Here is a 22,854-nt window from a genome sequence, read left to right on the forward strand (position 1 = left end):
CTAATTTAGCTCATCCTAAACCAAGTGCCAAACCCAGACGGTATGAAATGACAGTCTGGAAGTGCCATTCTCTCTGTAGATCACAAAAAAGAAGGGAAATCCAGACACAAATTTTAGAGCACTCAGGTTAAACGAGATGAGACAAAGTCTTAACCCCCCACCCCCCCGCCCATGAACAAGGTGCTGCTGGCAGCTGACGGTCAGGCTGTAGAATGCAGGGAGAACTATGCAGGAGTCAGCAGCTCTCTCCCCCTTGGCTCATCCTTCTTTCTTTTCCCAAACTGAGGCTTTTCCATCTTCCTTTCCAGGTGAGGCCATTACCGCACGTCACACAGGTGTAACAGGGAAGAGCTACCATTAAACTCTGTGCTGTGAGAAACACAAGTGAAAACACATGCCACGTTTCACACACGCAAGCACCACACTTCAAGTATTTACACCCCCCAGATCACAGATAAGGGAGTCGATGGCAGCTACGGCTGCTCCCACACACTGAAAAAGTCGGACTCCTTCTCTAAGGACTCAGAGAGGTACATGTCTGAACCTGGCCACCTTTTTCAAATTAACTGCCCTCATCTTGCTGTGGTGTTAACTCTGTCAGATGGTTAATAACAAGTGCTGGCATGGAATTAGTGAAAAGGAGGGAAATGCACCCTATCCCTCTTCCTACAGTTGGAACAAACACAAAGGAAAGCATGAAGGCTAGCCCAGCAAACACCCACAGCTGTACACAAGCCCACTGCAAACCGTCCTCCACCTGGTCAAAAATTCTCACAGCAGTTTCACCAAAAACTTATCCCAAGGAACAAGTTTACTCATATAATCCTAAAGTTATTTCCAACCAGCAATACCAATGCCCAAGCTTTAGGTTATGTTTTGAACACAGCTGAACACAGTTCTCCCTGCTGACTTGAGAAACTAGCCCGGTAATTGCCATCCAAATTAGATACCCAAAATGATTGGTATCCCCCTTCAGTTGAACTTTTTGTCCTATTAGACTGAGACTGTGGGGGGACGACAGACAACAGCCAGATGACTTCAGCCAAGCTCTACATAGAAGCGTGTCAGATAGCTCTTCTGACTCAAGTGGAGGTATGATTAGGGACATGGTTTAGCGGTGGATTTGGCAGTGCTGGGTTAACAGTTGGACTTGATGATCTTAAAGGTCTTTTCCAACCTAAACAATTCTATGACTCCATGACTCTATGATACGTAGGTAGCGGGTGCAGGTGGGTAATCTGACCATCCTTTAAACATGAGGGGTAGCCAGCACTAGTGCCCTGGTACATGGGGACATGAGGACATGCATGGCCAGCAGGTCAAGGGAGGGGATCCTCCCCATCTACTCTGCCCTAGTGAGGCACATCTGCAGTGCTGTGTCCAAGTCTGGGTCCCCAGTTCAAGAGAGACAGGGAACTACTGGAGAGGGTCCAGCAGAGGCTGTGAAGATGATGAGGGGCTGGAGCATCTCCCTGATGAGGAAAGGCTGAGGGAGCTGGGGCTGTTCAGCCTGGAAAGGAGAAGACTGAGAGGGGACCTCACCAATGCCCACAAATATCTCAAGGGTGGGTGCCACGAGGACGGGGCCAGGCTCTTTTCAGCGGTGCCCAGCGACAGGACAAGGGGCAACGGGCACAAAGTGCAAGACGGGAACTTCCATCTGAATGTGAGGAAGAACATCGTTCCCCTGAGGGTGACGGGACACCGGGACAGCCTGCCCAGAGAGGCTGTGGGGTCTCCTGCTCTGGAGACATTCAAACCCGCCTGGACGCGGCTCTGTGCAACCTGCTCTGGGAGAGCTGCTTCAGCAGGGGGGTGGGCTGGGTGGGCTCCAGAGGTGTCTTCCGACCCTGACGATGCTGTGATTCTGTGATTCTGTCTGGATGCTCTGAACTGCTCATCAGGCACTTGGACTGAGATCCAACAGCTAAAAAAATAGAACAGTAACTGGTAGCCTTTATTCATAGCTCCCAACCATGGTTCAGGAGGCCATGACCCCTGTAGATGGTCCACTGCACCAATAGAAGGTTTATGTTCTCTTTACCAGGGTTACAATTAAAAGTTTAATGATGATGAACAATTTGGCAGATAAACAATAGGTCCTTGCTCCAAAAAAGTTTGATACTTGATACTACACAGTAGCAGAAGAACAAATCTTCATGCAGAATCCTTACCAAATCTACGCTACGCTATCATGACCTCTGGCCAGGTTGCAGCTCCTGCATTATGAAATGGTGCTGCACAGTACAGTCTGAGGCACTGCACAGGACCAGCCTTGGCTCCCCCCAGGATATGTCCTTATGCCTTCTCCTTCTTCCAGCACCTAATCACTGAAAGCAAACGATAAGACAGTGCTGCCAGCTCTGTTGCCTGAAGAGCGCTCAGAGAGCAGACTGCTTAAAGCAGAATTTTTTTTGTGCGGCCACAAAGCTTTCCTGTCCCTGTAAGGTAGGACGTGCCTACATACACAGATGATGGCAGCCTGTACTCCAGGCAGATTGCTATCTTTAGAGATCAGCTCCCATTGCAGCTATGCATACGGAGGGTGTTTGCACTCACAACACCAAGATAAGCCAGCCTGACTCAGATCCAGGCTGGATTGCTGCTCTTGCTCGGAGGGATGCTGCCTGCAGGAGAAATCCACACCGTGGCTCCATCTGTGCCGCCATGTGCACCGTGTCTGCAGGGGCACAGAAAGCTACTCCTTTGGATGATAAACCGCTCACTTGCTACCACCGCAGGGCCCAGCCTCAGCCCCAGCTCACCCAGAGGCCACGAGAAGTCGTATCCCCCAGCACCAGAGCGAGCCCAGCCAGAGACAGGGGAAACCTACACCAAGATCTTACTGCCTCTCCTCTGAGCCACCCCAGGTGCTCTCAAAACTCGTTTCACAGCCATCGCAACACCCGGTCACCTTCCACTCTTCTCTTAGAGCAGCATGGAAGGACGTGTACAAGTTATTTCGGAATTTCATTTTATTTACTTGGCCATTTGAAAGTACTTTGAACACAGTAACTTCCACCTCAGCCCCTTCCTACAGTCAATTTGACAGTCTAATAAGCCACATAAAATCCAGCAAATAAAATAAAGGAAAATATTAGCACTACAGAGAGGAAGCCTGACAGGGGAACCCGGGAGAGACAGGGGGAAGCCAGATGCAAAACCTCCCGAGGTACGACAGCATCAGCTAAGCAGGGATTAAGGCAGCCATGCCCCTTCAGCCTGATGGCTAAAACCTCAGGGCCCAACACCTACCGCTTATTAACAACTTTTACGGGGGTTAGTTAATATAATCCACAAAGTATTCGCCCCACTCACACTTGACCTGTGGTATTGGTATGATTTAACATTAAAGGTGCAAACAGCCACTGGGACACTCTGCTGCAAAAGTTCGGTCTTACTTCTGTATGTCATGAATTTTAACATTTGGTTTCTCGTGAAGGGGAACTGCAGCTGAACACTTCAGCATCTCCTCCTGAGACAGAGGCCAGGACAACAGCCTTCACTTAAAGCACTTTGGAGCCACTAAAAACTACATTTTAACTCACTGGAAGTGAGTTTTTTTCTCTCCAGATGTACTGGAAGGGCATATTGAACAACAAATTATCTTCATTCTTAGATTAAAAAAAAAAAAAAAGAAAGAAATAAGATCCTAGTCCAGCAGTCAAACCTGTTAAAACAGTGCATCCAACAGGAAGGATGCTGGAGCCTCTGCTGTCGGATTTGATTACAGGCTTGGAGCTAAGATATTAGAATTAATCAAGTAGTTTTCCATTCAGGAATCTAGATAAACTTAAGCATCTGGAATGCCACATGACCGAACCCAGTGAGAGAATCAGTAGCATCACATCACCTAGCATAATATGCATTGACATTTCATTTAGGAGCTGCATTTTTTTTTTTTTTAAATCACTGCAAGATGCTCAGCAACTTAACAGATTTTCTAGACAACTGAACTTTATGTTCAGGGTCTTCAAGCCTATCATTAATTTTTTCCCCGCCTGATTTAACGATATGACAATCGATAAAGCGACGACCACTGCTCAGATCCTAGACAGCCAAATGTATTTACCAGTAGGAGTTGGTTTTTTTTTTAATTAAATAAAATCCTGTGATCAATGTTTAGGATGTTTATCCACATTTTAACCAAATAAGATCCAGGACACTCACTCTTACCTTTTAAGTAGTTTCTCATGCATATATAGCTCTATTAGCACCACTTCCAGTGTTTCTCTAATGACAAACTGCCCCTCAGCTGCCACAGCACCACCAAGACCCAAGCGCTACAAGATCCCTGATAAAGAATCTGTTTGGTGGTGTGTTTGTATTTTAAGGATTTCAGAAAAACCTCTTTTTTGGGGGGAGTGGGGGAGGGCACGGTTAGGGAAGAAAGTTCAGCCACTTCTCCCAAAAGTCGGGGTATTCTGCATGAACAGATCTTCCTGACAGGTTTCTAATGGTTGAGGAGCTGTTGGTTCCCGTTCCCAGTCTTCAACGGACATCCTCTCTCCCAGCAGAGCCTCAGCTCCGAGGCAGCAGTTAAAGACTTCTCTGGAAAGGAGCAGAGCTCTGGAGGAGCCCGGGGCCCAGCCAGCAGAACATCACCAGCTGCTCTGGAATTTGCCGGAGGAGCTCAGGCAGAGCAGCACCCGCCGCTTTGTGCATACACCCTATTCTACCTCGAGACAGCAACTCCCAAAGCTTCAGCACTTTGATCCACCCAGAAGAGAAAAAGAGCCCAAGTCAGCTGCGACGATGAGCCTTCTCCCCCCGCTGCCCCCGGACAGATGTGCCTCCTATTCACCCCGCTGCCGGGGTTCTGGGTGACTAACTCGGTGACACCGTGCTCACAGCCGAGCCCAGAGGGCATGTTTGAGTTTGTGCTCAGTGCTGGGAGCATGCCCTGCGCTCCCTCCTGACAGGTGGAGGAAGAGGAAGCTGGAAACTTGAACTTTTGCAACAATAGCTTCTGTTTCTCTCGGCCACTTAAACATTTCCCCCAGCCCTTCCCCAATATGTCACTGTTTAACTGCAGGGGTGGGGGACACCCTCAGATGTGCTCACCCTCTCGGGACCTGCCCTCCGCTTTGCAGAAGAGGGAGTGAAGGAAAAACATCCAAACCCGACAATATCTCCAAACATGAAGGCACAATCCCTGTTAGAGGTCAGGGAAAGGATCTGCCTGGTCAGAAGACGACAAGCTGCTGAAAAGCCTTTGATCTTGCTGCTCTCTTCCTTGAGAGCTCACGTCTGCTTCTCAGCTCCTCACGATCATCTCAGGGCTGGTAACAACCACAGTGCTTCGTGAGAACACACAAGGCATTAGGCAGGGTCAGTGCAGAGGGTTCAAGCAAGGCTCAGGAAGGGAAGGGACAAGGAGAAGAGCAAAGTTGTCTCCGCAGCTGCTCCCACGACACAGGAGTCCTGGAGGGGATGGTGCCCCTAACCCAGGTAGCACAAACAGGGCATGTGGAAAGGCAAGTGGTCAAGGAGAAACTCCTGGAAATAAATTTCAAAATCAAAGGGAAGCTCCTATAAATCTGAGTTTCAGAAGGGAAACTGAGCTCCCAGATGCAAGCAGGGTTGTCCAAGGGCACAGCGGGTGGGCGAAAGCAGCACAAGTGAGAACACACGATGGGGAAAAGCCCAAGTGGCACAACATGAACACAAACAGACCGATACAGGCATGGCAAGATGCTGGTCTTTGTCCCTTGCCTACACAGCCTGCAAGATGCTCCAATGCTACAAGTAGGTTTTGTCTTTTAAAATGGGCTGAAAGACGGAGAAAAAGACTGGGATGTATGTGCCCTGCCTCCTGCTGCTGCCCAGGGAACAGCAGGAGTTTAGACACGCTGCTTCGCTACTGGCTAACGTGTGCTATGGTTGGCATCGCCAGGCTTGGGAGGAAGAGAAAACGTCGCCTCACCTGAAGGAACACGGATTCATTGCTGACCTCCCAGGTCGCCTCAGTGCAACAGCTAAGCTGTGCCTTGGAAAAATACTACACCAGGCTGACAGTCTGTCTCTGGCAGTGGCCAGTAGCGGATAGTGGGGGAAAGAACATGAGTAATCACTGTTTGCGAGGGATTTGGCCATAATACGCTAACTTCTGGCAATTCATGACCCACTGGTTTCTGAGCTGGAGGTGACACACGGTTACCTGCTAGGCTTACTCTGCACGAACCTGAACTCAAATTTCAGACTCACCAGCACCCACCGAGTTTCACAGTTTATGGGCTGTGTAAGAAAGCACTTTGCATTTATTTTAAACCTGCTGCCTGACATCTCCCTGGGTGCTCCTCAGCTCCTAAGCTGTCAGGGAAGTGGAATAATTGATGCCATTTGTCACCATCACTCATGGCTGGTACAGGACACTTCCATGCCGGCTGACTGCCCTTCCTGGTGCTGGCGCTGCCTCTCCTCTGAACCCAGAGCTGCTGAGCTGGCTCCCTCAGATGGAAGCTATCCTGCACCCAGCCCCACCACTTCCCGAGTGATAAACACCTGCATTAATTGGAATTAACCCTGTGATGGCTACCAGATGGATTCCACACATCCAGAAACTACCACACATCCAGTCACACCAGATGAGTCAGTGTCTGCTTCCAGAGAGGGATTCGGGCACAGTAAAGGGTTTAAAACTGTTTTGGAAAGAAGTGTGAGATCTTCTGTCTCTTGCAGCTAGCCAGCTGGTGGCCAACTGCAGAGAGATTGGTCTTATGACTCAGTGCGCAAACACCGTCAGTCCTGGGAGGACAAAATACAACAAGAAGCACAAAAAAAGGGCACTAGAGAAAGTGTTAAAGCAAAACGCTCCTGTGAAAGCAGTGAGAAACGGAGCAGCGACAGCAGAAGTTACCACTTTATTTCCCACCCTTCCTCCTCAGCCGTTGCCATCCTGTTTGGGAAACCTACTCTGCAGCCCTGCCTCATAAAGGCTGTCCGCTTCTGGTGTCTCACCTACCCGATACAGGAAAGCACAGTGCATGCAAGTCTCCTCTGATATTTCATAGCCAACATGAAGAAATCTGGGCTGCTGCATCTACTCCAAGCCCCTGAGGCCACATGCCAAATCAAACTCAATAACCAGTCAAAAACTTCCACTGAAACAAAGCACTGTATAATTTGGTCCACACATTAGGAGAAAACATTAAGGAGGACATTTACAGGAAAAACATCTGTTTATCCTAAAAAAACCCAGGTGTCCATTAATTCAGACACAGACTAACAAATACAGGCCCGGTGAGGGTAACCAGACAGCAAAATATAAAGTGTGTAGCAATGGAAATATATGTAATTATAAATAATCTTCCAATCCCGTCTCCAACCCCCCCTCACAGCCACTGCTGAAGACATCTCGCAGTTGTTTAGGACAGAAGATAAGGTACACATCTGGCTGGTGACCAGAGACAGTCACACTTTGGTAGCTGTTGACATGGCTCCTACATTTACCCTACAAAGCATTCAGGCATCCCTCAAGTATAAGCCCCCATGCATGATATTCACAGTACTGCTAATTATTTTGAGGCAGGAAGATGCTCTGACAGGTATGAGATGGGCTATCTCCTCCTGTAAAGGCTCAACCCCTCCACACAGTTCCTTCCCATGGTCCGATGGTTTCCACACTGTGGGCACAACATTCTGCTTGGAGCCCAGGACAGCCAGCTCATGTTCAGCTCAGATTTGAGCTCATTTCAGACAAGGGACTTTCAAAAATCCGTCCCTGGACTGAGGAGGGTGTTGGTCCAAGTTGGTAACCAAAGCGTGATTCACTACAGAGGGATTTTTTGCCCACCCTATCATTTCATGCGAAGTTTCTGAATTCTTTAACAAACCCTTGAGATGGGAAGCAAACAGGAGGTGCTGCTGAACCCCTACGCCAGGCCCTGAGCAGGACAGAACTGGAAAGGGGACAAGTGCAATGTCCAGGAGCACAATGTTTTAGCTACAAACAGGCTCATCTTCATGGATCTACTGTGGTCCTGGCAGCTTCTCTCAGCTCCTCCTAGCTATTTAACCATAAAAAAACAGAAAAGGCATAAAAGACAAGAATGAATGTTTAAAATCTTTGTCTGTGATATGGGCAGTGGGATCGAGTGCACCCTCAGCAAGTGCCAAGAAGGGCTTGGGGGTGTTGGTGGATGAGAGGCTCAGCATGACCCCGCAATGTGCGCTCGCAGCCCAGAAAGCCACCCGTGCCCTGGGCTGCATCCCCAGCAGCGGGGCCAGCAGGGCGAGGGAGGGGGCTCTGCCCCTCTGCTCCCCTCTGCTGAGACCCCCCCACAGCGCTGCGTCCAGCTCGGGGGTCCTCAGCATCAGAAGGACACAGACCTGTTGGAGCAGGCCCGTCGGAGGCCACGGAGCTGGTCAGAGGGCTGGAGCCCCTCTGCTGTGGAGACAGGCTGGGAGAGCTGGGGCTGTGCAGCCTGGGGAGGAGAAGGCTGCGGGGAGACCTTAGAGCAGCTCCCAGTGCCTGGAGGGGCCGACAGGAAAGCTGGGGAGGGGCTTTGGGCAAGGGCAGGGAGTGGTGGGACAGGGGGGAATGGCTTGAAGCTGAGAGAGGGGAGATTTAGGTTGGACATGAGGAAGAAACCCTTCCCCGTGAGGGCGGCGAGGCGCTGGCCCAGGCTGCCCAGAGCAGCTGTGGGTGCCCCATCCCTGGCAGGGCTCAAGGCCAGGCTGGACGGGGCTGGGAGCAGCCTGGGCTGGGGGGAGGGGGCCCTGCCCCTGGCGGGGGGTGGGACTGGCTGGTCTTGAAGGTCCCTTCCAGCCCAAACCATTCCATGATTCTGTGATCCTTAATACTGCTCTGGTCTAGCTGGGAGGACATGCCCCATGGCAGCAAGGGCTCACATCCTAGAAGAGCAGCCTTGTTTTCCAGCACATCTCACCACCATGCCAGGTACAGACTAGAAAGCAAATCGCCATCACAACTACACAGTTCAGCAAGTGCAGCAGCTAACACAGGACACGAACCTTCAGCTCAGCCTCTTGCAGCTGACCACAGCCACAGGTTTAATCTTTTCCCACTAGCAGGCCAAAGCAGCACGTGCCCTGGGCCACAGGTCGTTTCACAGTGGGGGAACAAGTCTGACCCTGCCAGCATGCACCCCACACGCTCCAGAGCACATTCCACATCAGCATTTCTGGGACTGAATTAGAACAATGTGGGGGACTGAACACTCCTGGAGCACGATGCTGGCGGACAGCAAACCTCTCTGTGACAGCAAGGGGAGATGCCATGCTCTCAGAGGACTGGAAGCAGGGGACAGCAAGACTGGTTAACGGAGCAGGACCACCCTCCTCCCAGCCAGGCACAGCAGAGTGTTCTTGCTGTTAGGATTGGGACCATTTATCAGGTGTAACCCCGCCATGGCCAGCAGCCCAGGCTGGGCCAAATCCTGTCTTGCTGCAGAAGGGAGCTTTTGGTTGATGAGCTTTGTTGCCTGCAAAGCAAGGGAGAAGAGACAGACGCAGTCTGGGAAGAAGCAGCGCCAGCGATGAGTCAGAGATGACAAGATGAGTGATGCTTGGCTGCTTGACTGAAAGGCAGAGATCACCATTTGAGGCGATCAGGCTTGACTTCCGTGTTTCTGCAACCCCTCCACCTGAAAATCAGCCTGGAGAATGCAGAACCAGTTGCAACAGCTGACACAGAGCTTCCTACCCCACTACCATGTCAGGCTGGATCCCTCTGAGAGCAGGAGAGCACCTGGTCATCTCCAGACCTCATTAACATGCAGATTTGGGTTGCTGCCTGCTGTTACGAATGAGCCTGATAACAGCCAGCTGACATACACGCCACGTTTCTGTGAGTCACAGTCGCACAGTGCTTGTGAGAATACTGTTCCATCATATCTAGCCGGCAAGGAAACTCTGCTGTAAGCCTGCACTTTTGTGGGCGGCTTATTAAGAAACAAAGCTGGAACACAGAGAATCAATATTAATATTGAATATAAACACAAGGGGGATTGAGGCAGTAATTCTTTATGCCTTTGCTTCTTGCTTTCCCTCCACAAGCACAGAACAACTGAGGCTGAGGGTAATTAAACTATGCACATTAACTGGGTGCTATCTTCTGTACTGGCTAAAAGCATGAAGGGCTTGAAAGGAAACAGCTGGTTTGCCACATGCTCCAAAGGGAATGGTCTCTGAACTTAACACGTTCCTTGATCTCGATAAAGAATTCAGTCTGGTTTCTCACATTTAACAAGTGGGTAAAGATGAGAAAACCTGTCTGGGAGCTGAGAGGAGACAGAGGGAAGAGGAGAGCCCTGGGGGCTGGATCCAGCCTTTGGACATGCGATCCTTCCTGCAGCAATACTACTGTGTGTGCGAATGCGAGGCCTGCCTGGGATGTTTGAAGGGCCTGCTCATCCTTAACCAAGGAAAAAGTTGCTGGTTAGAGTAACGCGAAACTGCCCTGAACACCAGCCTCCCATTCATTTCTGATATACCTAACTTTAGTCTTTCCAAGCTTGATTGAGAAATTTCTAGTTACTGGCCAAACTAACACTCTTTACGTCTCAATACTCTCCCTATCTAGCAGTTCCACAGCAAAAGGGGACCCACAGAAAGCCTTTCAGGGTGAGCTGGCCTGTATGCTGTGAGAAGAGCTGGGCTGGCCTGCCTAAGCACCCGAGCTCAAACTTGGGGAGACGCCAGTGCAGCGGCACAGCTGCTAACCAGCCCAAGGCACAGCCAGGCCTTGCCTTCACGTGCTGCCCAAGGATCCCTAATACAAACCCTCCTTTTGGTCACTTCAGCCTGATGGTCACGTGTGCCCATGGTTCTTTGTGCTTCCAGACAGATGATCTGGATGGGCGTAGGACAGCTCAGCTTCCAAGATAAAATGCTTTTAATTTGGTGTAACTGTATCACTTATTTTCCATCTCCACTCACATCCTGATGGCTGGAACAAAGCAGCCTGTTTGCCTGCAGCCCTGTGAAACATGAACTCTTTAGTACAGCATCACCAGAGAGGTGTCATCCACTTCCATACATATGTGGAAGTACTTATCATACGGCAGCACCCTGAGATCTGTCTTCTCCGTATGTTCTTTAGGAGTTCTGCAGCTGCCTGACGCTGCGCTCCTCTAACCACTGCCATTACTCCATTTTCTGATCTTCCTACTCCACTGATATGATTGACTTTAAATGGAGGAATGTAGAGGATGGAGACAGTGGGTTGTTTTGACATTGATAACATGAAGCTGTGGTCTTGCTTTGACGATGTGCAGCTCTGATCCTGCAGCAAAGATGTAAATAACTTTGAGGGAGTATGAGAATAAACCTGGATGAGACAGAAACAAGGGGGAACGTGATCTCACCTCTAGAGGATAAGGGAACAGCGGGAACAGCAGAGAGTTGCCTCCAGTGAACAGCAGAGTTTCACCAATAATAAAGCTTTTAGCAGCGCACATACAGAGTATAAACTTACAAAAGCTGTAACTAACAATAAATGTCTTTGCCTCACAACCCTTGAAAAGTCTGTGCCTTGTACGCCACAGAGGAATGCAACAATGAGATGTAAATACTCAGAAATAGGCTGTGAGAACATCCACACCAGAAGGTTTACACTCAGAAATGGGGAGGCCGAGATCTCCTGGAAGGGTGACCTGTTCTGAAAAGCTAGCCTCCAAAAGGCCAGCATCTTCTCCGGTTGATGATTCTGATGATGCTGCTCCTGCCCCTCCACCTTCCACACCATACACCCTGTCCCCATGTATTTAAGGTGTTATTTCTGAAGTCCCTACATACAACCCCTCCTTACATTTATTCCTACAGGAAAAACTGATCATTCTTCATTGCACCATGTCACCATCGCACTTTTCAGGAACACAACCTCAAAACAGGCTGCAAGTTATGCTGGGGCCTCTACACCTCCTGTTGATGCAATCATTCATTTTAGGAACCCTTGGCATTCAAATACTGGTTACCCTTGGCATTCAAATCCTCTCTGGGGGTTTTCCGCAAGATTGATATGCTTGGCCTCACCATCTTACAGGTAATTGTTAGGGTGGTGGAGTCACTCTCTTCCAAGAGAGAACACAGAACTCTTCTGGGATAAGGGACACAGCTATCCTAAAAGCTCTTCAGCTCTCTGCTTATAGCCCAGACTCTGCTCCAAACTGCCTCAGAGCCTCTCTCTACCCTGTTTTCCCTCTGCAGTTAAGCACAACTATGACTTAACAGTTTCAAAAACCTTCTTCTTGGCACCTCACACCACCCTCTCGATGTTTTCATGCATAAAGGACCATGACAAGCCATTAGCTAAACAAGGCACTTGCAGCAGATGAAGACAGCATGTAGCAAAGAACATGGTCTGGAGAACTGTAAACATCTGGTTGCTTCTTGTAACAGTCTTTGAGCCAAAAGGACGGAGAACTGAACAATGTCAGCAACTGCTCCACAACACAAGCAACAACACGTCTCTGCTCGGCTTTCCTGGCATGGCCTAATGAGACAAGTTGCTGAACAGCAAAGAACATGTGTCTTGAATCACTCCATGAAGCCTGAGCCAGACAGCGTGCAGGAGTTCAGCCCTACCACACCACTGGCTGGCTTTTCACTGCTTTTAAGTTATACCAAGGCATTAGGCTGCAGGAGAGAGTTTAAATGAGTCTAAAGCTATATTAGAAAACTCTATCACACCAGCTTCCCCTCTCCTAATTCACCACCAACGAGCTGTGTGGAGCAGGGGGGAGAGTAGGCAGGGGACAGCGGTGTTGGGGAGGGAGGAGGAGTGACAAACAGGGCGTTATGTGGACAGCGCTGCCCTCTCCCGGGTGCAGCCCATGCTGCTCAGCTGAATGCCACCCTCCTGCCCTGCTAAGACTGAATTTGAGCTTCACCCCTTGCAGGTGGCAAGAGCCCTTAATGCAAACCTGTTCACGCCTCCTCTGTCAGCTCTGCAGAAGCTGCAGAGCTCCTGGACTGCGGCAGCTCGTTTAAAAGCAGAGGCCGAAGCTGCCTGCAGCAGGGAGAGTCAGTAGTTTCCACAGAACCCTGTCCGTGCCTGGCAGCCAAGGTATGTGCCAGGCACAGGTAAGCTGGGAGCTCCAAACACGGCGGGTGCTGCGGGGTGGGCAGCTCCCCACAGAGCAGGCTGGAAGAAAGGAGCACAGAAATGAAAGGAGAGGCCATGGAAGCACAGCAGAGCCGTACTGCCTACAGCCGCCAGCCCTTCCTTCATCAGGGGGAGCACAGAGCATCCCTATTGCTGCTGTGGCTGACCAGGCTCACAAATCACCCAGACATCCCTAAGCAGCAGCTTCCTGCAATTACAAGCAGCAGAACACATGTGCCAATTAGCTGCACACCAATATCCTCTTCGACCCTTGATCTAGGCCAGATCTCAGCCCCGGGGTACAGCAGAGCCAGGCTGCTTCCTCTGAGATGCTGGAGACTGGAAGGTGCATCCCCTGGCTGCAGGCCAGCGGGACTCGCCTCCCCAGCTGCAGGGACAGCAGCTCGCAGTGCTGAGCTCCCTGGATGCCTGTGCTGGGTGGGAGATCTCAGCCAGAGAAATGCCAGGTGTGGTGAACACAGGACAGCAGCAACGTCTCTCCTGTCCTGTGCAAGCTGCCAGGCTACTAAAAAAAAAAATAATCTTAACTCTGTACTGGTTGAGGGCAGCACTTGGCAAGGGAGACCTCATCACCACTGGGCTACTGGAAGAGAGCAGGCTTGTCTCTGCCAGACAAGTAGCTCTGCCTGGTTCTCACCCTTCTCTTCACCTTGTGTTGGCAGGAGGCTTGTTTCCCCTACACAGCTCCAGACGAAGTCCCTGGGACTCACTGCAGATGAGGTCAGTGCTAGTTTGCCAGCAGACATATTTCATCAATGCAGCACTGCTGCTTGCAAACTGTCCTGGGAATTGCTTGAGGCAATCCAAGTCCCTCCCTAGAGACAGAGCTGCAGGAGGACTGGGTGGGCAGAGAGCAAATGTGCCTCTTGGGGACTGGTCACACGCTGGGCCTGAGAAAGGTGCTCATTTGTTAACACCCTGGAGAATTCAAGGCTGCTAGAGAGCTCCTGAACTATGCCACAGCACAACCCCAACAGAAGCAGGCACAGCCAACAGCAAGAGCCTTGGAGGGCAGTTGCCCGTGGGACAGGAGCACAGGGACAGCTCTGGAGATGCTCCGCTCCCTAACAGGCACAGGCTTGGTCACCCAACCAGCCACTTCCCTGACAGGTCAGCTGGGTGGCACAGGCAGAGCTGAGCTCTTTCCAGTGCTCCTTGTGGGACACAAACCTCTGCCCGGGCTGCAGAGCTGCTGGCTCAGGCTGAGGAGAGCACCAAGGATTGTTCCTTCAGAGACAGACCCTTACAAACAAGGCTCTGCGTCTTCAGGCCCAGAGGGGTACATCCACACCATGCTGCGTTGCACGGCCTCACGCTTTGTCCTCTCCCAGCGCGGGGACCTGTGATTCACCTTCCACCTCACAGGTAACTGCACTCACCAACCCTTCTGACCCGCTCTGGATCTGAGACAGCAAGGCGAGCACCCCAAGGTCTGTGGGAGCAGCCAGCCCCCGCTGCTCTATCCTGTCCCAGGAGCTGTGCCTGGGGATGCCTGCCCAAGCACAAAAAAGTGCCGAGTCACAGCAGGTAATGAGGATGAGCCCACCCTTCCCAAGTGCTGACAGAGCTTTCCTGCCTTCCCACCCTCAGCAGCACTGTTCTCTCACACCTCTCTAAAGCCTGCTCACCTGTTGACTTCTGAAACATTGTTGATCCTCGCAGCTTCCAGCAGAGCATCTTCTGAAAACACAGAAAGAAGGGAAAGCAAGTTAGCAGCCAGACACACATGCACATAATAACCCAGAGGTGGCACAAGCCACTGCAGCAGAGAAGGTAGGGCCTGTGCTTACAGCTCTGATCAAACACCACAGGCTAGGAAAAATCTATTTTTGTGAGCAGGTTACTCCAAAATCCCTTGCTTGCTTGGTGACTTACCACAGCCTCCCTAAGCCCTGGTGCTAGGCTCTGGGGAAGGCAGGACCAAACAGCAATTTTTCAAAACGCAGTCACAGGCAGACACATGGGAACCTGTGTGCCAGCTGAACCCCCAGCCTGGCTGCATCCCTTCCTCGCCTCTCCTAGCCCAAACACAGATGTTCAGCCAGCTGAAACAGCAACTCCTTGCGTGCTGCATCATAACACGAGAGAACCCCCGAGCAGCACTTCAAGCAGACACAGCCAGGGATGCAAATTGCTCCTCCCTGGGAGACCAGTCTCTCCCAGTCTGGCAGAGATCTCCCACATCTGTAGGAAGCTACCTCTGCAGCCTGTCTCTGGCTCAGAAGGTGCCATGGGATGGGCCTGGCAAAAAGCTGGAAAGGAGCAGAAAGGTCCTGCTGAGGCACCCAGGGCTGGGCACGAGCCAGCAGCAGCTTCAGCAAGGAACCAACTGTGTCAGCAACCAGAGAACCATGGTATCTGCAAAGCAAACCCTGCAGACAGCAGGCTCCAGGGTGCAGCAGGCACTACAGGGTAGCTGGCACTGTCACCCCAGGCAGTCACAGCCTCAGCCACAGGTTTCCAGACATCACAAGAAGGCCAGAGTTCCCAATGCAGGCTCAGAATGACACCTCCTGGCTGGAGAGGGTAAGGACAGCACCCGAGCTCTGACGGAGATGCACCCAGCTGCTGTAGCAGGAACTGGTCAAACCCAATGCAGCCAGCAGAGCTGTACCTGGGCATTTGGGAAGCTGGGACAATTCTCCCCAGTTCTTACCAGCCTTCAAGTGCTTCCTGCTCTCTCCCCAACATTTTCTACCCGCTTTCTCTTCTCCAAGTTATTTGTGCCTGTGGCTTGGCCTTCTGCCTTGCATAGAATCACAGAAGGGTTCGGGCTGGAAGGGACCTTCAAGACCAGCCAGTCCCACCCCCTGCCAGGGGCAGGGCCCCCTCCCCCCAGCCCAGGCTGCTCCCAGCCCCGTCCAGCCTGGCCTTGAGCCCTGCCAGGGATGGGGCACCCACAGCTGCTCTGGGCAGCCTGGGCCAGCGCCTCGCCGCCCTCACGGGGAAGGGTTTCTTCCTCATGTCCAACCTAAATCTCCCCTCTCTCAGCTTCAAGCCATTCCCCCCTGTCCCACCACTCCCTGCCCTTGCCCAAAGCCCCTCCCCAGCTTTCCTGTCGGCCCCTCCAGGCACTGGGAGCTGCTCTAAGGTCTCCCCGCAGCCTTCTCCTCCCCAGGCTGCACAGCCCCAGCTCTCCCAGCCTGTCTCCACAGCAGAGGGGCTCCAGCCCTCTGACAATCTCTGTGGCCTCCTCTGGACTTGCTCCAACAAGTTCATGTCTTTCCTGCTCTGACGATCCTAGAGCTGGATGCAGTACTTGGTAAAGAACAAAGTGGGGCTTCTCCAAAGACACCTGCAAAGTGAGAGTGAGGAGAAGGCTCTCTGTTGCACAGCCTGGCTCAGCAAGCTCTGCAGAGACCCCTGAGCACTCCAGGTCTAACCTTCTGCAGCCACATTCCCGCATCCCTGCTCTCTCCAGGAAAACATCCTGCCTGCTTCCTGCACTCTCCCTGCCTGCAGGGTTGGGGCACTCATGGCTCTGTCCCCTCCACCGGCAGCCACAGCCACGTGGCTGCCTGGCTCTAAGTGCTAACCAGTCCACAAACCAGCTCCTGCAACAAAACCAGGCCTCAGTCTCTTAGACCTTTCCTAAGCGCTAATTACACAAGACTCCCTATAATGATGGTGAAACCTCCTGGGTGACAAACCCAGCAGCCCAGTGCAGCAGCTGGCGTGTTACTCACAGAGACACAAACCTCTGACATGCTTGAAACCACCAAGTGTCCTGCTGTGAAGTCACAGCCCCTCCTGACCTAGGCCTGTGTCACACCAGCAGATGAGCTCGCTGCCAACAAGCCCAAACCTGTGAGCAGCAAGTGCTGGCTCATGACAAAAGGCACCACAGCAAGCAGGGAAGGCCCTCCTTGTGCACGCACCATCTCCTCTTCTGTAGCTTGTACCAATCCTGGTACAGCTGAAGGTCTGATGATTGATGCCCTGTGTGCCCGGTACACAGCCGAGCAGCAAACACATCTCTGCTTCAACACCACCTTGTCCAGTAACACCAATGAGGCCATTCCATCTCCTGTCCTGCAGCAGGAAAGTACGGTGACAACAACCTGGGGCAGAGAGGCTGCACCTCAAATACTCCCAAATACAAAACACTGCATGAGTGCCAAGAATGGGCTTGCTGTGGCACAAACCTATAGTTCCACAACAGCCTAAGGGCCTGCCACTTGCCCCAACAGTCACTGAGGCTATCCTGTGTGCTTCAGCTCAGATACACACGCCTGCCTTTGCAGACCGAAACCTAATGCGGCACTTGCGGCCACCTGCAACTGCTTACTTCCCACAGCAGGGTGGGCATAAACCGCGCCGTGAGAAACCCTGGCCTTATCAGGTAGTAAGTCAATCCCTTCCCAGCTCCAGAACCTTTGAAGCTGCCCCAAAGCATCCTACATTCAAAGCAGAAGCCTGGGCCAAGTGCACGCTGCCAGCTCAGACCCTTCCCTGCAAGCCTCCCTCACCCACAGGGGCTGGGAGCCAGGTCCTCTCCCAGCACCCATCAGGAAGGAGTCCACAGCGAGGGGCCAGAGTGCAGCTGACAAGAGCGTTGGCCGTTTTATCTTGGTGGCAAATGTGAGGATTGTTACCTTCACACTACAGAAGAGTTTGGGCATCCATCATAGACCAGCACACCCCTGGGCTAGGGAGCAAGGATAACATTTGCCCAGAAGGGTTTCCCAGGCCAGCACTAGCAGGCAGGCCTCATCCCCAAGGAGGGACCCCCATGCTCCCCTCCCTGTGGGGCACAAGTTCCTCTGCTTCGCATCCAGCCCCCTCCCACCACCGCGGGGCTGGCCAGGCAGCGAGCAGCAATAGTCACCCTTGGACAGGTGGTCCCTGAGGTAGCAGTAGGCCAGCACAGCGACGAGGGCAGGTAGCGCAGCTCCCGGGGGGCAGCTCCTGTCTCCGCTCCGACGCCCGCCGGGGTCTCCTCCGCGACGACAGCGGTGCTCAGCGCCCCAGGGCCACGCTGCGGGCCCTCCAAGGGGCACTGCCAGGCCCGAGGGCCCAGGCCCGGGGCAGCCCTGGCCAGCCAGCCCGGCGGTCCGCAGCAGGGCCGCACCTGGGACCCGCAGCCCCGGACCCGCTGCCACGGGGGTCCCCTTCGGGCCCGGCCCCACGGCTACGGGGGTGACCCCGGGGCCCGGGCCCGTTACCGGGGGGGTCCCCCCCGGGCCCCGCTGCCGCCCCCCGCAGGCCCCGCCCCGCCATGGCAGCCCCGCGCTCGGCTGCGGCGCGTGCTGGCGGCGCCCCCTGGCGAGCGAAGGTGGGAGCAGCCGCGGCCCACCGCTCCCGGCCCCCTCAGCCGCCGCCGCCGCTCCCCCGTAGACCAGCCGTGACGGCGATAGCCACAGCCGCGCCCGGAGGAGTCGCGCCAGCCCCGGTGGCGGCGGGCGGACCGCCAGGGAGGCCAACATCGTCCTCTCGCTCCCTGCGCTACACCTCCCGCGGCTTCACCCCTCCCCCCCCGGCGCCGCTGAGGCCGGCGGATCAAGATGGCGGCCGCCGGCAGCCCGGCGCGGCAGCGCGTCGGCGCGGGATGGTGCGCAAGGCCTGCTGGGAGCTGTAGTCCTCGCCCGGCTCCTCGCCGCTCTGTCGCGGCCGTCGCGGACTACAGCTCCCAGGGGGCAATGCGGCATGGTCCGCCCGGGGCATGCCGGGAAGCGACGCCGGCTCCGCTCCGGGCAGCAGAGGGACGCCAATTGGAGACCCGGCTCGTGCTGCCCGCGCATGCTCCCACACCTGGGCACCCACGCGTGCACACACCTGCACCCGCACCGGCGCGCTCGCGCGCATGCAGGCACACACACGCACAGGCGCACTTGCACACGTGCAGTCACACACACGTGCTCGCGCACACACATGCGCTGGTGCATGCACACACAGGGATACGCCTGTATGCACTTGCAAACACGCACGCCCAGAGAAGCAGACGTGCATGCGTCGTGCACACAGGTGCACTTGCAGACATGCATGCACACACGGAGGTGCATTTGCACACATGCATGCATACACACTTGTGCACTAGCAAACATGCGCGCACACATATGTACTCCCATGCATGCATGCACATGTAAGGATGCACCCATGCAGGCACTCATGCACACATGCACATTCTCATGCATACGCACAACCATGCGCAGCCACACACACACACGCACACGTGTGTGCACAAATGCAGGCACGGCGGGAGCCCTTTGCACCCTCTTGCAGGGCTTGCACATGCACAAGTGCTCCCCTTCCCTGCAGCGGCCTTCCTGCCCCCAGGGAACTCCTGGGTACACCCCCTGGGGTGGGCAGTGCTCAGGGCCAGGAGCAAACACCTCCAGGAGCCTCGGCCAGGGGGGGAATTGCACACTCAGGTGGGCTCAGTGCTGTTGATGTGGGAATTGCATGTGGGGCGCAGGGCTGGGCAACCTCTCCATGCACTGTGCTGCGATCTGCTCCCACTCATCCTACCCCCGCTCCATGCCACCATCCCCACAGAGCCTGCCCCATGCCGTGGGCCTGGCATACATGTGTGTGTGACCTGTGTGTGCATGTGCACGTGTCTGAATGCATGTGTGTGAATGCATATGCATGTGCATGCGCATCATGTATGCATGCACATACATGCCTGTGAGTGTGTGTGCAGTGCACGCGTGTGTCCGTGCATGTATGTGGCTCTGAGTATGTGCGTGTGCACATGCGCATGTGTGTCCGTCCTGGTGGGAGGCACTGAGCCGGCCTGATGCTGGTTTATTACTGGTGCAGGGCCAGGGCTTTGCTTCCTCCCTGGCCATCTGATGGCACCGGGGACAGAGGGACGGATCCAGCAAACACCTCTCCGTCCTTGCATGCCTCCACTCCCCAAAAGGCAGCGAGGTGCCCCCAAAGCCCCCAGGGCCCCTCAGCACTGTCCCACAGAGCCGCTACACCAACAGACAGTAAATTACTGCCCTGTGCAAGAAACGCTTTTTGGTAGAGGATAAAAAAACATATAGCCAAATGCCTAGGAGAAGGAAAATGCAGAATTGCGTGTTTTCAGGACAAAATAAAAGCAAGCGGCGTGTGGGGTCTCACTGGGAGAAAGGTTCACCGCAAAGGCAAAAGAAACAGGTGCTGAAATGCTGGTGCACTGGCCGGGGGTGCTTTTTCCTCAGCCCCCGTCTATCTGGCGTTTCCAGGAGCCAAGGACAGCAGGCAGGTTGTCAGCAGGCTGCGTCTCCCATTTCTCTCCTCCAGGTCCATCAATATTTCAAAGCCAGAGGAATTCACCCCTTCTCTCACATGTACTTACAGCTCCAGGGAAAAAAAAACCAAACACAACCAACCAAGCGTTTCTGCTTTGTTCTTTGGTGAAGAAAACTATACTAACCCACGCCACAGGCCGGGGAAGCTGCAGCTCCCCGGAGCCCTGTGGCACGCTGGGGTTTGCTGGGGGGCCATGGCTGCCCGCGCTCCCTGTTTCTGTGTTATTCCCGCAGCCACTTGCATGGTTTGACATCACCCACCATCACTTCAGCACTTTAACAGGCTCAGAAGCTCGGCGTCTGAGTCGTTGGAACTGGGTTGCTAACAAGTTGCGTTTTAGCAAGAAAAAATAAAAGCAAGAAGTTAATTAAAAAAAAATCAGGTTTATTGAGAAGAAGTGTGTTTATTACATGCATTATTAAATATCTGTTTTCTGCCTGCCAGCCCCTGGAGAAGAGCTAAACACAGAGCTCACGCTGGGTGCTGCCGTGCCGAGCCGTGCTGGAAAGCTTGGGGAAGCTCACTGGAGCTCACCAGTGACTGCAGCGGTTCAGCCTCATGCAGAAAATCCATTTTCATCGACTCGGCGATGAGCCTTTATAACCCAGTATTTGCATCTCTCCATTGGCTCCCACGCCCGCAGCCCCCGGCGGAGCCTGGTAGCGTGGGACACATTTGCACGGCTAATTTAGCTTTGCACTCTGCTAATTAAAGGATGTCAGGGAGATGCAGAATGCAGGGGCAGGGTTAAGGCTGGCCACGCAGGGAACTCGGTGCCACGCAGCCTGGCCGGGCTCTCCCCTCTCCCCGGGGCTGCTGGGGCGCGTGGGGTGATGGTGGGGGACAGACCTGGCGTGGGGAGGGCACGGGGTGAGAATGGAACTAGGGCGGCCCTGGGGAGGGGAGGGCACAGCCAGGAACGGGTGCTTCTGCGCCAAGCTGGGGGCTTGGCTGCACTGCGAGCTGTGGCAGAAGCTGCTAGTGGGGCAGCCCAGTTCCCCCAGCCCCATTCCCTCAGCACCCCCAGCCCAGCTCCCCCCGTTCCCAGCCAGTTCCCCAGCCCAGTTCCTCCAGCCCCATTCCCCCAGCCCAGCCCAGCTTCCCCAGTTCCCCAGTCCCATTCCCCCAGTGCCCAGCTCCCCCCGTTCTCAGCCAGTTCCCCAGCCCAGTTCCCCCAGCCTAGCTCCCCCAGCTCCACGCCCAGTTCCCCAGCTCACCTCCCCCAGTGCCCCCAGGCCAGCTCCTCCAGTTCCCAGCCAGTTCCCCAGCCAAGTTCCCTCAGCCCCGTTTCCCCAGCCCAGCTCCCCCAGCCTCACTCTCCCACCTCCCGAGCCCAGTTCCCGCAGTTCCCCAGCTCAGCTCCCCGAGCCCAGCTGCCCCAGTTTCCCAGCCAGTTCCCCAGCCCAGTTCCCCCAGCCCAGCTCCTCCAGCTCAGTTCCCCCAGCCTCGCTCCCTACCCCATTCCCCCAGTTCCCCAGCTCAGCTCCCCCAGTGCCCCAAGCCCAGGTTCACCAGCCCCATTCCCCCCAGTTCCCCAGTCCAGCTCCCCAGTTTCCCAGCCAGTTCCTCAGCCCAGCTCCCCCAGCCCAGCTCTCTACCCAGTACCCCCAGCACAGTTTCCCCAGTCCAGTTCCCCCAGTTCCCCCAGCCCAGCTCCCCACCCAGTCCCACCAGCCGTTTCCCCTGTTTCCCGGCCCAGTTCCCCCACTCCAGCTCCCCACCCAGTATCCCCATCCCCGCTCCCCCAGTTCCCCAGCCCCACCCTTGCCCCCTGTCCCCCCGGCAGCTTCCCAGGCCCACAGATGACGTCTGTCCTGTTTTCGGTGGGGGCTGTGCACGTGGCGGTGCATGGCAGCCCCTCTCTGGGGACGGGGCAGGGGGTTCCCCCTGCCAAGAGCTGGAATCCCCCGGGAGCAGGGAGCGAAGCCAGGCTGGGAAAGGCTGCGGGATGCTGGCACCAGCTCCGCTTCCCTGGGAAAGGGGCGGGGGGGCAACAACCACCAGATTCCCAGAGGGGAGCAGACACAGGGCTGTTTGGGAGGGCTGGACAGGGGGGGCAAGGGGAGAGGGTCCCCCCTGTACCCACCGCAGCAAAACCCAGCAGCTGCAGGGCACCCGCAGCCGGGCACCTGCCTGGCCATCACCCACTGGTGCCAGCGGTGGGCTTCCCACTTCCCCGCGCCGGGATGAGTGGAAGCTTTCTTGGTTCTTTTCCCCAGGTCCGGACCACCGCCAGCAGTATGGCAGGTCGAGACCAGTGATGCAAGGTCCCCGTGCTGCAGGTGCTGAGCACGGGGACCCCTCCTCACACCCCCACCCCTGTGCCCCCCTTCTCCTCTGGTTACCACATCCTGGGAAGGGCCCCATCCCCGCATCCTCGGACACGTGGGTGCCACGCTGCCGGGAAGGGCTTTGCCTTGCTGGGCTCAGCACACGCTGTGCGGCGCGGCTCCCTCTGCCTTTAAATGGTTATTCATAGCAGCAAGAGCTGGAAGAGGCTTCCTCCGTGTTTTCAAGCAGGG

The 22,854-nt window shown here is 54.5% G+C and overlaps 1 protein-coding gene across 1 annotated transcript in view; it reads right to left on the minus strand.

Moving 5' to 3' along the window:
* Positions 1-18,571, minus strand: part of CLPB (ClpB family mitochondrial disaggregase) — a 92,380-nt gene extending 73,809 nt beyond the window's left edge. Inside the window, exons 1-2 of the mRNA XM_056329503.1 lie at positions 17,919-18,571; positions 14,719-14,770 (exon numbers count right to left, since the gene is read on the minus strand). Coding sequence (XP_056185478.1) covers positions 14,719-14,770; positions 17,919-18,516 — 650 coding nt within the window. The 5' untranslated portion in view covers positions 18,517-18,571. The remainder of the gene's footprint in view (positions 1-14,718; positions 14,771-17,918) is intronic.
* Between the last annotated feature and the right edge of the window lie 4,283 nt (positions 18,572-22,854).

This window comes from Falco biarmicus, chromosome 2 (genome assembly GCF_023638135.1).
Source record: "Falco biarmicus isolate bFalBia1 chromosome 2, bFalBia1.pri, whole genome shotgun sequence".
NCBI classification, from domain to species: domain Eukaryota; kingdom Metazoa; phylum Chordata; class Aves; order Falconiformes; family Falconidae; genus Falco; species Falco biarmicus.